Source organism: Scyliorhinus canicula, chromosome 3 (genome assembly GCF_902713615.1).
Source record: "Scyliorhinus canicula chromosome 3, sScyCan1.1, whole genome shotgun sequence".
Classification (NCBI taxonomy): domain Eukaryota; kingdom Metazoa; phylum Chordata; class Chondrichthyes; order Carcharhiniformes; family Scyliorhinidae; genus Scyliorhinus; species Scyliorhinus canicula.
The window spans coordinates 226,757,856-226,773,668 of NC_052148.1; the positions used below are offsets into that span (position 1 = coordinate 226,757,856).

The 15,813-nt window shown below is 42.9% G+C and overlaps 1 protein-coding gene across 14 annotated transcripts in view; it reads left to right on the forward strand.

The window, feature by feature from the left end:
• The window catches only part of rapgef2 (Rap guanine nucleotide exchange factor (GEF) 2), a 562,209-nt gene that overhangs the window by 493,567 nt on the left and 52,829 nt on the right, over positions 1 to 15,813 (forward strand). For all 14 annotated transcript variants that reach the window (XM_038792314.1, XM_038792318.1, XM_038792316.1 and 11 more), the window contains 3 exons: positions 1,876 to 2,110; positions 5,099 to 5,673; positions 7,382 to 7,702. In XM_038792314.1, the coding sequence (XP_038648242.1) occupies positions 1,876 to 2,110; positions 5,099 to 5,673; positions 7,382 to 7,702 (1,131 nt within the window). The remainder of the gene's footprint in view (positions 1 to 1,875; positions 2,111 to 5,098; positions 5,674 to 7,381; positions 7,703 to 15,813) is intronic.

The window sequence follows — 15,813 nt, forward strand, 5'->3', positions numbered from 1 at the left end:
GTAGAAGACGAGAACCTACTGTCATTTTAAAGCAAGAATTTTAATTAGCCAAGATATGTATGACTAGATGACCGTATAATTACGTTTGTTTGAAAATCACAATCGCAGTATGCAGTTTTGACCTGGGTAAATAAGGAACAGAGTGGCCAGAAAAAAATCAGAGTATACTTGAACATAGATAATCATATAAAATAACACGGTTAATTTTCAGAAACTGGGTGCACTGACAATCAGAGAGGAAAATGGTCACATAACATGTCTGGAACGTCGCAGCATTTTCTGAAACTGTTTTTATCCTTCTACAAGTAGGATTCAATTGCTTAATATTTTCATAATTTATTTGTTTTATTTAACAATTCATCAGTTGTACGAAGACCTGAGCTACAACCAGCAGGAAGGGAAATAAAATGTAACCACCTCAAATGTACAGTCAGTCACCTTTTTTAAAATGCTCAAATGATTAAGAGATGCTTAAAAAGAAACTAGTAAATGCTTCATGTCTTGCATCAAGCATTAAAAAATATAAGTGAAACTTTAAAAACAAACATAGTTTACTGAATTGAGTGGGCAATATTTCTAATTGCCTCCGTTCACTTGAGCAATAGTAGAAATAATAGTCCAGAGGTGCAAATTATTCATTGTGAAGATGGCTTGCAATGTTTTGGAGCAATGTCAGATGCAATGATTAATCTCATTGAGAATTCAATCACACATTGGACTGAATTTAATGCACCAATTAATTGTGGGAAAGTCAGTCTCTCAGCTGTGGCAAAGCTGCCCTGTTTACGTGGGAGGGCAGAAGGGGCTGAAAAAGGATTCTCAGCTGCCACGACAGGATGTCAATTGTGTGAAAGACCTTCAAAATTCACCCCCTGCAAGAAGTGCAGTAATGGTTACAGCAGAGAAGGCAGCTATACAGCGCATCCTGTCTGTACCAGTGCAAACTTTTTCTCTTCAGGTAGTTATCCAGTTCCCTTTTCAAAGGTCTGATTGAATTTACCTTCACCCAATTTCGGGCAGGTATTCTTAAAAGAGCAATGTTGACGTGCAGCAATTGGTAGGTAATTATTTTACCTTGTAGTCCTACGTTTTTGAAACATTCCCTATTGCTTAATATGCTAGACTTCCAATATTTTCTATATTTGTGACAATAGTTAATTGGTCCTATGAGGTTGAAATTTTATACTACCAACCATGTAAAAGGTGGGCAGCACAGTGGCGCAGTGGTTAGCACTGCTGCCTCACGGCACCAAGGTCCCAAGTTCAATCCCGGCCCTGGGACACTGTTCGTGTGGAGTTTGTGCATTCTTCCCGTGTTTGCGTGGGTTTCGCCCCCACAACCAAAAGATGTGCAGGGTAGGTGGACTGGTCATGTTAAATTGCCCCTTAATTGAAAAAAATGAATTGGGCACTCTAAATTCTTTTTTTTTAAACATGTGAAATGGCATATTCTCTCATCTAATGCCAACGTTTCAGCACCATGAATTATTTTTCAACAATCTTATATTGCCGATATAAGATTGGCAAACGTTTGATAAAGCCCTGCTAAATAGCATGAGTTTTTATGTTCAAACCTCTTCCATTCTATCTTGGATCCAGAATTAGCTTTTTATTACCAGAAGCATGTGGATGTGAGCAACCTTGTTTTCCCCTTGGTATTTGTTCTGAGAAGTTCCTTTATTCTGAAGGCTTCCTCCACTATACTAAATATGTTTTGATTTTATACCAGTCCAGGTTTAATCAGGTCAATGGAAATGAACCAGTACTTTCGTACTAATGGAGTTCAGGCTTTTTTCACCTCCAGCTCTTCCAAGTACACAACTGGCATTAAGATTTGACTGCCGAATAATTAAACTTTTTTTTTCTCTTTTCCAGGCTTTGCATTAGCACCAAGTGCCACTGCAGATAATTTTTCAGATTCTGGACACAGTGAAATTTCTTCCCGCTCAAGCATTGTCAGCAATTCCTCCTTCGATTCAGTATCTGCCAGCCTTCATGATGACCGCCGACAGCGACATTCTGTCAGTGTTTTGGACTCCAATTTAGGCTTGGGTATAGAAAGAAGACTGGAAAAGCGATCAGCAGTTGACCCAGATCAATACTGTTTAAGGTTGGAACGCTTTTGTTGGTTTTTTTTCAAACACCTATCTATGGTTTGAAGTACTGAATTACAGAAAGTTCTCTGCTTAAGTGCTTGCTTCATTCAAGCCTACATTTTCAGCTAACTTAGCGACATTTAAACTCTGGCTAGGCCATTAAGTAGGTGGCTTGTTGAAGGTGAAAACATGAAGTCTGTCTTGTACTGCCTTTATCTGATCACATGAGGAACATTGCCATTGTAAACAGTGGCATTTTCTGTGAAGCAACCCCCTTGCTTTTATGGGAGATAGGAGCCAGCTCTAACATTGCCCTGCTATGATCATTGACTTCCCAGTACGCGCAGTTAAATACGTTGGTGTGGAGGCATAGTGGTTAGCACTGCTGCTTCACAGAGCCAGGGACCCGGATTCTATTCCGACCTTGGGTGACTGTGGAGTTTGCATGTTCTCCCCGTGTCTGGGTAGGTTTCCACCAGGTACTCTGATTTCCTCCCACAGTCCAAAAATGTGCAAGTTAGATGGATTGGCCATGTTAAATTACCCCTTTGTCCAAAGGTTAGGTAGAGTTATAGGGATAGGGTAGGGGAGTGGACCGAGGTAGGGTGCTTGTTTAGAGGTTCAGTGCAGACATCGATGGGCTGAATGGACTCTTTCTGCACTGTAGAGATTCTACAAAACAATATTTTCACGAGTAAATTACTTAATTTGTGGTAATATATAATTTCCGTGTAGTTTATCTGTTCAGAGACCAAAGATAGTTACTTTACTTAACAACTTGTATTTATATTGTGCCTTTAAACCATAAAATGTCTTGAGGTACTTCACAGGAACAGTACAAAACAAACTTTATGGTGATGGGGAACAGCCTTGGGATGGGTTAGGACATGGGCACCAGAGTTTTGGGTGATCTCGAATTTGTGGAGGTAGAATGTCCAAGGTCAGCCAGGAATGCATTGGAATAGTCAAGTCTAGAGGTAAAATGACATGGATGTGGATGTCGACAGCAGATGTACTGATTTGGGATATGATATGACACTAGGACTGTGAACAGACAGTTGCCAGGGAGCAAGATGAAGTCAGTGACTAGAGAATGAAGTTCGTGGCAGGGATCGAAAACAATGGCTTTGGTTTTTCCAATATTTGGTTGGAGAAAATTTCTGCTTATCCAGTACTGGATGTCATAAAATGAGTCTTAATTATTTAGAAACAGTGGAGGCGTCGAGAGAAATGAAGGTGAGGCAGAGTTGGGTACTATCAACTTGCTTGTGAAAACTGACGCCAGTTCTTGGATGTTGCAGGCATGTAGGTGAGAAATAAGAGGAGGCTGAGGATAGATCCTTGGGCAGCTGACACAACTCAGGGCAGGAAAAGCCAATATAGATGATCTCTGGATAAAAATGGAATCAGGCAAATATAGGCCCCCCAGTTGGGCAGGAGTGGAGAGATGTTGAAGCAGGAAATATTTAGAATTAAACATTGAGAGACTAAAGTCATCAACCTCAGACCCTGCCACAAACTCTGTAATCTTGTCATCAGCTCCATTCTCTCCCTGACCACAATTACAGTCTAAACCAGACAGTTCACTGTATCACTATCCTGTTCAAAGCTGAACTGAACTTTTGGTAAAACATCCTTTCCATCATAAATAAAATCCTTCCACTATGTAACATCTGTCCTTCCTCCGGCATCCTGCCAGTGAAACCCTAATCCATGCAGATGTCATGTTCAGGTTTGATCATTCCAATGGTCTCCAAGCTGATCTCCCATCCTCCACTGTCCAACTCTTCAAACGCTCCGCTGCTTGGATCCGATTATGCATTATGAACTATTCACCCATCACCTCTGTCTTCATTGACTTAAAAAGGCATTCAAACATCTCAAATTGAAAATTTTCAACCTTAATCTCTGTAACTTCCTCCAAAACTGTAATCACTCATCCCAACTCCATTCGCCTGACTCCAACATCTTGGGTATTATTGTCCCCTCTCTTAACACTATTAACAGCGATACCTATTATTTCAACTATTTAGCTCCATATTCTGGAATTCTGCCCTAAACTGTCTGCCTCTCCTGTTTTAACACCCTCCTTAAAACCCATATTTTTTAATGAAGCTTTTTTGGTTACCTTGCATCTCCTTCTTTGGCTCAAATTTGAACTCTGATCTCTGGCTTACCAGTTCAGTAACATAACTACTATGCTACCATTTTCTTAGGTGTGGCCTGAAGTAGGTGCCACCTCCTACCCTGGCAGCCTACTCAAACGTAGGCACGCCTGAACTTCAGGACCACAGTTTCTGCCTGATCACTGTGAAGAAATTTATTTTTTCCAGTATATTGATCATTTCAGATAGTGGCCTGCACCTATGAACTTTGCCCTCATAAAATTTCCAATTCAGACACCCAAAGATAAAGTAAATTTTTCTACAAAACCCTTGCATCTTCTGTCAGTGTTATATGTGCTTTGGACCAATCAGTTTATCTGGTGAATTATTCGGTCATTTGTGAACTGAAGTTTCAGTATTGGAGTCTTCCAATCTGAACAACAGTGATCATCTGTTTCCTCTATTTGACATTACCTAAATCTCTTACAACCGAAGATGACAGGGTGACCTCGTAGATTCATGTGTAGCCTTTTCGCCTCAGATCCTTGAGCTATGTCCAACTCAAATATTTGAGGAGGTCCCCCTTGTGGGTTTAATGCGTGGGTCCAACAGGAAATTTCAATGCAGAACAGACATTTTAAATTGGGTGAAGCTTGATTCAATGTTGAGGGAATTAAATTTTGTATTTGACCATTCCGCACCATTGATTTGGTTCACCTTTTAAAAAAAGAAAAAGCTCAAACTTCATATTTTACATTATTTCCTCATTTGGGTTGCACTACACACAAAGTGAACCAATCCAGAAAGGGTAGTGGCAACTGTTATCACTTTGCTGCTGACCGCAAATAGTGGCCGCTTTTTTTTGCCAAATGTAAATCAATGCTTTCTCTTATTTAGTTCCTACACACCAACAAGCACTGAAGGCAAAGGAAGTCTGTATGCAGGAGAAGCAGTACTGTCTTCACCGAGTATGGAGGAGTTAACCCAGGACCAGGGAGACCGAACTTCTCTTGATGCAGCAGACAGTGGTCGAGGAAGTTGGACTTCTTGTTCAAGTGGATCTCATGATAACATCCAAACAATTCAGCACCAGAAAAGTTGGGAGACACTCAGTAGTTTGGGGAATCTTCATTTTGAGACCGCTGCTGAAGGAACAGGGCTAACAACCATGTGGACTTCAGGTAACCAGATGGACCAAACCATATTCTCTGAACGTGGCACAAAATTCACCAGGCAGAGTCAAGCTAGAGATGGCATTGACCATGCTCAGTCCAGAAACAGCTGGGCATCGACAACAGGATACTGGGCAGAGGATTCTGAAGGTGACACGGGAACTATAAAACGGAGAGGTGGAAAGGATGTAGCACTTGACTCTGAAGGAAGCAGCACAGCATTAGCTCCAGAAGATCCCAAGCAGAATGTTAGGACTTCTCATATAACAGTATCTTCATCCTCCGCAAAAGGTCTCATTGGTAAGTATTACATAGAATTTGCAGCACGGACTCAAAGCATTCAGGATAGCTGATGTGTGCTTGTGTTTATGCTCCATATGGGCCTTCTTCCATCAGAATCCCGAGAAAGCATCGACAAATGAGACTTCTTTTCCAATAAGTTGTATTAAATTCTGAAAATTACAATATGATCTTCTAGTTGAAAACTCCTCCAAGATGCACCATTTACCAGTTCAGTCCCAGCTCCATTATCATTCCTGACCTTGCTTCCAGGAGGGCCGAAATAGGGCAAGGGATGGGTGATTTCCATTATATTCTCCTCCATTCTCAAGGTCTTGCCAATAGAATGGGATGTAGGTTCTGTTCAGTGGAAAGCCATAGAAGATGGATTAAAAACAAAAAGTCTTAAAATTTTACTTTAACAGAGCAATGGTCCATACTTTTAATGAGGTTGAATTTCCCCCCTCTCCTTTTCTTACCTTTCAGCACCCACTTTATTTCCCCCTATGATGGCTTCTGGTGCTCATTTGTGTAAAATTGAATCTCTGCATAGCACTTCACTTCCAGTGCTCCAGAAGTTTTACCTGTGTCCACTGATGAAGATAAACTAGTTTTACAAAGAAAACAGAAATACTCAAAGCATTAATTGTTACAAATGCGTGTGTACAGAGCAGCAGCTGTCTAGAATAAGTCTCTGTAAATCTTTTGTACATTTGATTAATAATGCAGATTATACAAATATAAACATCGCCACTAAGTTGGTTAATAGCTAATAGTACTGACTGATTGTCTTTTATTACATGTGAGAAACATGTGTTAATAAAAGTTGACAGGAGAATCAGTTTCATAAAGTAAATCAGGTAGTGCTTGAATTCACTGGATAATCTTCTGTGTAAATTATGCTTTCACAAGTGCCCTTCCAATGCAATATATATTGCTCCCAAAGGATGGGGTTGGCAGATACCCTGTTCCCAGGCCCAGTGCTGTCAAGCACTGCCATCTGACCTTGGTTTGAAATGATGTGCACTGAACCACATAGGAAGAAGAAAACCGATATCTTTCCACTATGCTCAGTAAACCACTGATTAGCATGCTATGGGTGTAAGGTATATTAACAAATGGACTTCGTCAAGTAATGGATGGTTTATACAGAGGAACAACATGTAATTTCTTTGGTCGTAGACTAATTCAACTTCATTTAAAATCAAAGATCTAAAAGCTGTTTTGTGCATTTTTATTTCTGGGAGAACTGATGATTGACTTGGTGAAATGAAAGAGGGCCCAGAAATGAGATTTAATGCAGTATCTTTATTTTACTATTGAATTTTTAAAGTACATTTCAATAAGATTACTGAACAAAGCTGTACTGAAGTCCAAGAGCTTTACTCATTCAGTTAATTTTAGAAATAATCTAACTTTAAAGCCCTGTTTCTATTTGATTAATAATATTAACAGGATTTACATATTCCTGACAAAGTATCATTTTGAATTTTTCTGCCTTCAACATCAACAATCACTTCTTAAAAGACCCAACTGCTTTATGCTTTGCTCATAGATAGCATCATTTTTTTTATTTCTTTCAATTGAAATTACAGGATTTTTTATTTTTATTTTAAGTGAAGACCACATCTGATTTTATGCTTTTCCATAGATCTGCTTTCAGTTCCTGACTTAATTGTATACCACTTTAATTAATTATCTCTAATGGTCGCATATTGTGTTACTACAGCACGAAAAGAGGGCCGATATCGAGAACCACCACCAACACCTCCAGGGTATGTTGGAATTCCCATTGCAGACTTCCAAGAAGGTCATCGACATCCAGGCATGAAACCTCCAGATTATAATGTAGCACTACAACGGTCACAGTTCGTGGCAAGACCAGGTGATCCCCATGGACTTTCATCTGTTCAAAGTGCAACTGCACATACAATCAGTCACTCACAGATCAGGCCTCTTAGTCGACCTCAGTGGCACAAACCAAATGAGTCAGACCCTAGACTAGCTCACCTACAAACCCAAGGTTCCCCATCTGAGGATGATGAGGATGGTAAGTGGCAGTTTATTATTTTGATCAATTGTGTAACTACGTAATTTAATGTACACCGGGTACGCTTGCTGTGCCCTATGTAACCTGGATAGACAGAAAATGTCAAAATTCAGTTATGAATACAGAAGAAAATAATTTCAAGTGCCAGGTTACTTTATACTTTATAGAATCTAAATTACTTGATTGGAAGATACCAAGTACTTCAGGTGAGGAATTCAGAAATCAAAGAGAACATTTGCGAAAGGAGCAGAAGAAGTCCCATACAGTCAAACCTGCTCAGCCACTCAGCATGATCATGGCTGATCTTCAGCCTCAGCTCCATTTCCTGCCTTCCCCCCATATCCCTAGATTTCCTGATTCCAAAATATCTTAGTCTTAAATATCTTCTGTGATGGAGCATCCACAACCCTCTGCGTTACAGAATTCCAAAGATTCACAATTCTTTGTGTGAAAACATTTCTCCTCACCCCAGTGAGAAATTATTATCCCTGTATCCTGAAACTGTACACCCTTGTCTTGGCCTTCCTCAACCACGGAAAAACAATGTCTGTGTAACCTGTCAAACTCCTTCATAATCTTGAATATTTCAATAACATCACCTTTCGATCTTTAATCTTCTAAGAATTTAGACTCAGTTTACTCAGCTTCATCTCAAAGGACAACCCTCTCATCCCAGGGAATACTAATGAAACTTTTCTGTACTGCATGCAACGCAAGTATGTCCTTCCTTAAATTTGGAGACCAAAATTACACATACTACTCCAGGTGTGGTCTCACCATAACCCTGCACAATTGTAGCAAGATGTTTTTAATAAACGCAGTATTTCACTTGCTTTGCTAACTGATTTCTGAACCTGCATTCTAACTTTTTGTGTTTGTTGCACATGTATACTTTGACTTCATAAATGCGAAGGGGATCAAAGGATAAGGGGGGAAGGCGGGATCAGGCTACTGAGTTGGATAATCAGCCGTGATCATAATCAATGGCAGAGCAGGCTCAACTGGCCGCCACCTCCTATTTTCTATGTTTCTATGATCCCTTTAGCCCCAAGAGCTATATCCCACTCCTCAAACTGCTTTCTGTGGTAGCGAATTCCACAGGCTCACCACTCGCTGGGTGAAGGAATTTCTCTTCATCTCAGTCCTAAATGGTTTAGGCCATATCCTTAGACTGTGACCCCCTGGTTCTGGACTCCCACGCCAATAGGAACACCCTGCCTGTATCTACCCTGTCTAGTCCTGTTAGAATTTTATATATTTCTATGAGACCCCCCCCCCCCCTCCCCCCGCTTCATTCTTCCAAACTCCAGCAAATATAATCCTAACTGACTCAATTTCTCCTCATACTTCATTCCAGCCATCCCAGGAACAGTCTCATAAACCATTGCTGCACTCCCACCAGAGCAACAACATCCGTCCTCTGATAAGGAGACCAAAATTGCGCACAATAATCCAGGTGTGGTCTCGCCAAGGCCCTATATAATCGCAGAAAGACCATCCCTACTCCTGATCTCAAATCCTCTCACTATGAAGGCCAAAATACCATTTGCCTTCTTTACCACCTGCTGCACCTGCATGCTTACTTTCAGCAACTGGTGTACAGGGACACCCAAGTCTCTTAGCCAAGGCTCCACCCAACACCGATACTTGCAGCACTCCACTGATTACAGCCTGACAAATTCAAAATGGCCCATTTTTCCCTACGCTCTGTTTCTTATCTGTTTAACAATCCTCAATCCTGCTATGTTACCCCCAACTCCATGAGCCCTTAACCTTGTGTATAACCCTTTTGTGACAACTTATCAAATGTCTTTTGGAAATTCAAGCATACGACACCCTCAAATAACTCTAAACATTTTCATTTTCATAAACTGTTCTAATCATACTATGATTTTCTAAATACATTGCTAAGACGTCCTTAATATTTTTCACGATGTGAAGATGCCGGCGTTGGACTGGGGTGAGCACAGTAAGTCTTACAACACCAGGTTAAAGTCCAGCATTCAAAGCATTGTCTTGCATCTTTGACTTTGTCTATATATATGTTTCTGGAACATATCTCTTCATTCACCTGAGGAAGGAGCAGTGCTCCAAAAGCTAGTGTTTGAAACAAACCTGTTGGACGTTAACCTGGTGTTGTAAGACTTCTTAATATTTTTCAGCACTTTCCCGATGACTGCAATGTTTAAGCAACATTGTGGCATGTCCCTAAGATTGAGTGATTTTTAACATTCTTGTGTCATTTTATTATTTTTTATAATCTGCAAGTTAAAACATGAAACAGTTTTCCATTTTTTTCTGACATTTAGCATTTATGTTTCAAATGCATCTGATTGCTGAGGAAACTGAATTCCATTGCCTATTCAAATGAGGACATTTCATTTCTGAATATTTCTGGAATAACTTTATCTAGCTAAATTTCATATCTACTCATAGAATTTTAGAATGCCAACTTTAGCTCCTGTTACTTTGTTGGAAAACGTAATTGACACATCTTTATAACACTCTTTGTTAATTTAGTGAATACCCAATTATCATATTCTTTCACCTGATAGAATTCTTTACTAACTGTAGTGGCTGAAAGAAAATTCTAATGCAGGCCACAAGGTAAATAAAGGGGTACTTGAAATAGCAAGTGCCAAAATAACGCTTTAAAAAGTGACATCCAGAAAAAAAATGTTAGTATTTTGGTTATTTGATTGGAGCCAGAAAGAGATTTCTTCCACAGGGCAAATTGTAGGACAGCAGAAAAAGGGGTGAACCAAAGCCTTTGCATCTGAGATACAGTGAATGTGTAAGGATGGCACAAGTCAGACGAAGGTGACATAGCATGACAAAAGATTTCCTGGCAGGGGTAGCTACATGCAGCAGCCCCAGTCATTGAAAATCTGAAATGGCCTGGTTAGGTTTTGCATTTACAGTAAACATCCAAGTCTTGATCAATGTTTAAACATAACTACCTCATTTTTAATTATGAGCTCAGTTCATGTTCAATTACCCATTTATCAGCCTGCTTGAAGTTATGGTCTGACATGTCACAAAGTGCTTAAGGCAGTAGAGTAAAAGAAAAAAGATATAAAACTATTTCGCCAGAATTTTACGTCGACTGGGCAGGCGCGCTCCCAACTCAAGCACGTGAAACCGCAGGTGAAGATGCTGGGTGCACATCCCAAAGTTATAACATACTCTCAATATTTTGGTCAGTGAGTGAGTGCAAGAGTTGCATGCGTGCCCACCAATAATCAAGCATGCAATTTAGTCCATTTATCATAGAATTTACAGTGCAGAAGGAGGCCATTCGGCCCATCGTGTCTGCACCGGCTCTTGGAAAGAGCACCCTACCCAAGGTCAGCACCTCCACCTTATCCCCATAACCCAGTAACCCCACCCAACACTAAGGGCAATTTTGGACACTACGGGCAATTTATCATGGCCAATCCACCCAACCTGCACATCTTTGGACTGTGGGAGGAAACCGGAGCACCCGGAGGAAACCCACGCACACACAGGGAGGATGTGCAGACTCCACACAGACAGTGACCCAAGCCGGAATCGAACCTGGGACCCTGGAGCTGTGAAGCAATTGTGCTATCCACAAGGCTACCGTGCTGCCCATTGAGAGGCCAATTGAATGCAATTTTACATGGTCCATCTGCTTTTACGGTTGATAGGCAGGCCGATTAGCCAGGTGGCCATCACACTTGAGCTGCATCCTTGATCCAGGTTGGGATGTACTGTCAGGGCTGAAATAAAATTAACAGATGTGTCTGAGGTTTGAGGTCTTACATTGATTATGTTGCCTAGATACTAATGGCAAAGTTTTAACATTGATATTTATTTTTCATGGGCCAGCAGCTCCCAGAGACAGCTCCACAGCCCCTGAGGGTACACTGTAGAAATGCCAGCCCACGCCCTTCCTTTTCTTTCTGCCCGCTTTTCACAGAGCATATTTCAGGCTGGGTGGCTGCTAATTGGCCAGCCAATGTGAAATTGCACTCCTGGACTGAACGTGGACGGGAATGTGTTTCCTGTCTGTTTTCAGACCTAGCCAGTGTGTACGCATGGTGAACAAAAAATTCAGGCCTCTGTTTTTCCATATTCCTATTTTCCTGAAGGTGGGATTAATGTGGTAACGTTTTTTTAAAAATATTCTTTTATAGGATATGAGCATCACTGGCGAGGCCAGCATTTATTGTCCATCCCTAATTGCCCTTGAGAACTTGATTCACTTGATACTGGTAGCCCTCCAATGTTGTCATTTCTCATATGACCTTGGACAGTGAGTGCTCTCTTTTCATCTGTCCAATAATAACTAATTGCAATCTCATTTTGGATTGATGTCAATAGATCCTTTTCACCATAGTTGACTTGGTAGCAATCCAAATTGATAACCCCAGATTATTTCTTCTTTAATATTCTTCCTTACTGAGACCCTCTGGAGCACCTCCATTGGCACATTGGCTAATTACAGGGATTAAACATGAAAGCTTTCTGGTGTACAAAGAACAGTACAGCACAGGAACAGGCCCTTCGGCTCTCCAAGCCTGCGCCAATCACGTCCTATCTAGACCAACCGCCTTCTATACCCCGTCTGTTCATGTGTCTATCCAGATAAGTCTTAACGGTCGTGAACGTATCTGCCTCAACCACCTCAGTTGGCAGTGCATTCCAGGCCATCACCACCCTCTGTGTATAAAAAAAAACTTCCCCCGTGCATCTCGACTGAACCTACCCCCCTCACCTTGAACTTGTGACCCCTTGTAATTGTAATTTCCGCCCTGGGAAAAAGCCTCCAACTGTTCACCCTATCTATACCCCTCATAATTTTATATAAACGTCTATCAGGTCGCCCCTCAGCCTCTATCTCTCTAGGGAGAACAATCCCAGTTTTTTCAATCTCTCCTTGCACCTAATACCCTCCAACCAGGCAACATGCAGGTAAACCTATTCTGTACTTTCTCCAAAGCCTTCATGTCGTTCTGGTAGTGTGGTGACCAGAATTGGGCACCGTATCCCAAACGTGGCCTAACCAATGTTCTATATAACTAACATAATTTGCGAGCTTTTATACTCGACACTCCGATGAAAGCAAGTATGCCATATGTCTTCTTTACCACCATTTCCACCTGTGCTGCCACTTTTAAGGAACTGTGGACCTGCTCCTGAAGGTTCTGCCATTTATTTTGTATTGAATTGGATCGACCAAAATGCATCACCTCGCATTTGGCCACGGTTAATTTCCATCTATCATTTCTCCGCCCAATTTTGCAGCCTATCCATATCCTGCTGTATTCTCTGACAATCTTCATCACTATCCGCAACTCCTGCAATCTTAGTATCATCCGCAAACTTGCTAATCAGACCAGCTACGTTTTCTTCCAAGTCATTTATATATATTACAAACAGCAGCGGTCCCAGTACCGATCCCTGCAGAACACCACTAGTTACAGACCATTCGGAAAAACATCCTTCTACTGCGATCCTCTGTATTCTATGGCCAAGCCAGTTCACCCCTGACCTTATGTGATTTCATCTTTTGCACCAGCCTGCCATGGGGTACCTTGTCAAATGCTTTACTAAAGCCCATGTGGACAGCAAAGACAGCCCTTCCCTGTCATTCTAACCACAAAATAGTACAGATGTATTGACAATAAAGCAGTAAACAACAAAGATGACATGATGACAACCATTGTAGAAGAAAAATAGAGAAATTAGGAAGTTCGTAGTTTTAACATGCTGAGGCAAAATGGGTACAGTAAGAGACTGCAATGTGACTTAAGCAGGGATTTTCTTTGGGGATGTGGAGGTGGAAGCCCCTCGACTCCCTGGCAAATCACTCCAAATTCCACTCGAAGTTTGATATTCATCTGGGCAATTAACAGCCAGTAGGGGCATATTCCAGATGCAGGCTTTGAGACAGCAGCCATCTTATCACCTGTCATGACAGGAAATGCTGATGGGACCATCAGCACCCGATTGAAATGGAGGCCTGCAAGAATCTGGCAACCTCCTTGACAGCCATCAGTCTGTAACCACCACCAGACAACCTTTGACCATCAGCCTGTCACATATAAGAGTAGATCGTTTGCGTATAGCGAGACTCTCTGTTCCACCTCCCCCCCGGACCAGTCCCTTCCAGCCCCTTTGAGACTCTCAACGCAATTGCCAGCGGCTCTATGGCCAGTGCTAACAACAGCGGGAGAGGGGGCATCCCTACCCTCTGGGAGCATCATGATAACATTTAACAACCTTCTTACGTTGGCCGCCAACTGCCTCCCCTTAGCAAATCCCGTCTGATCCTCCCCAATCACGTCCGGGATGCAGTCCTCAATCCTTGAGGACAAGATGTTAGCGAACAATTTGGCGTCTACATTTAGTAGGGAGATCGGTCTGTAGGACCCGCATAACTCCTAGTCCTTATCCCGCTTCAGGATCAATGAGATAGTGGCATGTGACATCGTCGGGGGCAGCCCCCCTCTCTCCCTTGCCTCATTAAATGTCCTCATCAGCAGTGACCCCAGCATCCCAGAGAACCTTTTGTAAAACTCCACAGGGTACCCACCTGGTCCCAGGGCTTTACCCGACTGAATTGCCTTCAGCCCATCTGCTATCTCTTCCAACCCGATCGGGGCCCCCAGCCCTTCTACCAAGTCTTCATCAACCTTCAGGAACTTCAGCCCCCCTAAGAATTGCCTCATCCCCTCTGGACCAAAGGGGAATTCCGACTCATACAGCCTGCTCAAACGCCTTATTGACCCCAGCTGAATCTCCGACTAGGTTCCCATCTCTGTCCCTTACTTTCCCAATCTCCCGGGCCACCTCCCGCTTTCTAAGCTGCTGCGCAAGCATTCTACTGGCCTTCTCCCCATATTCATAGATCGCCCCCCTCGCCTTCCTCAGCTGCTCTACCGCCTTCCCTGTAGTTAACAAGCCAAATTCCACCTGTAGCCTCCGTCGTTCCCTTGAAGCCCTGCCTCTGGGGTCTACCTCCTGTCGACCTGTAGTATTTCCTTTATCAGTCGGTCCATCTCTGCTCTGTCTGCCTTCTCCCTGTGGGCCCGTATCAATATCAGCTCCCCTCCAACCACCGCCTTCAGCGCCTCCCAGACCACTGCAGCCGAACCTTGCCCCATGTCGTTGACCTCCAGATAGTTCTGAATGCATTTCGTCAGCCGCCCACACACTTCCTCATCAGCTAAAAGTCCCACGTCCAGCCTCCAGTACGGGCGCTGGCTACTCTCCTTGCTCACCTGTAGACCAACCCAGTGTGGGGCATGATCCGTGATCGTGATCGCTGAGTACTCAGTGTCCACTACCCCCGTCAGTAAAGCCCTGTTCAGGATAAAAAAAAGTCAATCCGGGAGTATACTTTATGCACGTGAGAGTATAAGGAAAACTCCTTCACTCTTGCTCCCCGCTCCATTAAACCCCCCCCCCCCCCCCCCCCCCCCCCTCCTCTCCCCGCTCCATAAACCCCTTTAGCTCCTTTGCCATTGCTGGCACCCTGCCTGTCCTTGAGCGAGATTGGTCAAGCCTTGGGTTAATGACTGTGTTGAAGTCCCGTTTCTCCTTCCACCCCATAACCAGCTTATGCAAATTCAGGTCCGGGATCTTCCCCAACATCCTCCTTATGAACTCCACATCATCCCAATTTGGTGCGTACACATTCACGAGTACCACCGGCAGCCCCTCCAGCTTTCCACTGACCATTATTTATCGACCCCCCACGTCAGCAACTATTCTTCACGCTTCAAATGACACTTGCTTATTAATCAGGATCGTGACCCCCTCTAGTCTTTGAGTCCATCCCCGAGTGGAAAAGCTGTCCGACCCATCCCTTCCTTAGTCTGACCTAGTCAGTTACTCTAAGCTGCGTCTCCTGCAACATTGCCACGTCCGCCTTCAGTCCCCTCAGATACGCGAACACGTGCCCTCTTAACTGACCCATTTAGCCCTCTTACATTCCATATGATCAGCCTGGTTGGGGGCCTTCTCGCCCGCCATCACCTTTCTTAGGCCAGTCTCCAGCCTGCGCCCCACGGATCCGCAGGCCCGCCCAACAGCAGCCTCCATCCCCAACCTCCCTATTGTCCCACAGCAGAAGTCCCTTT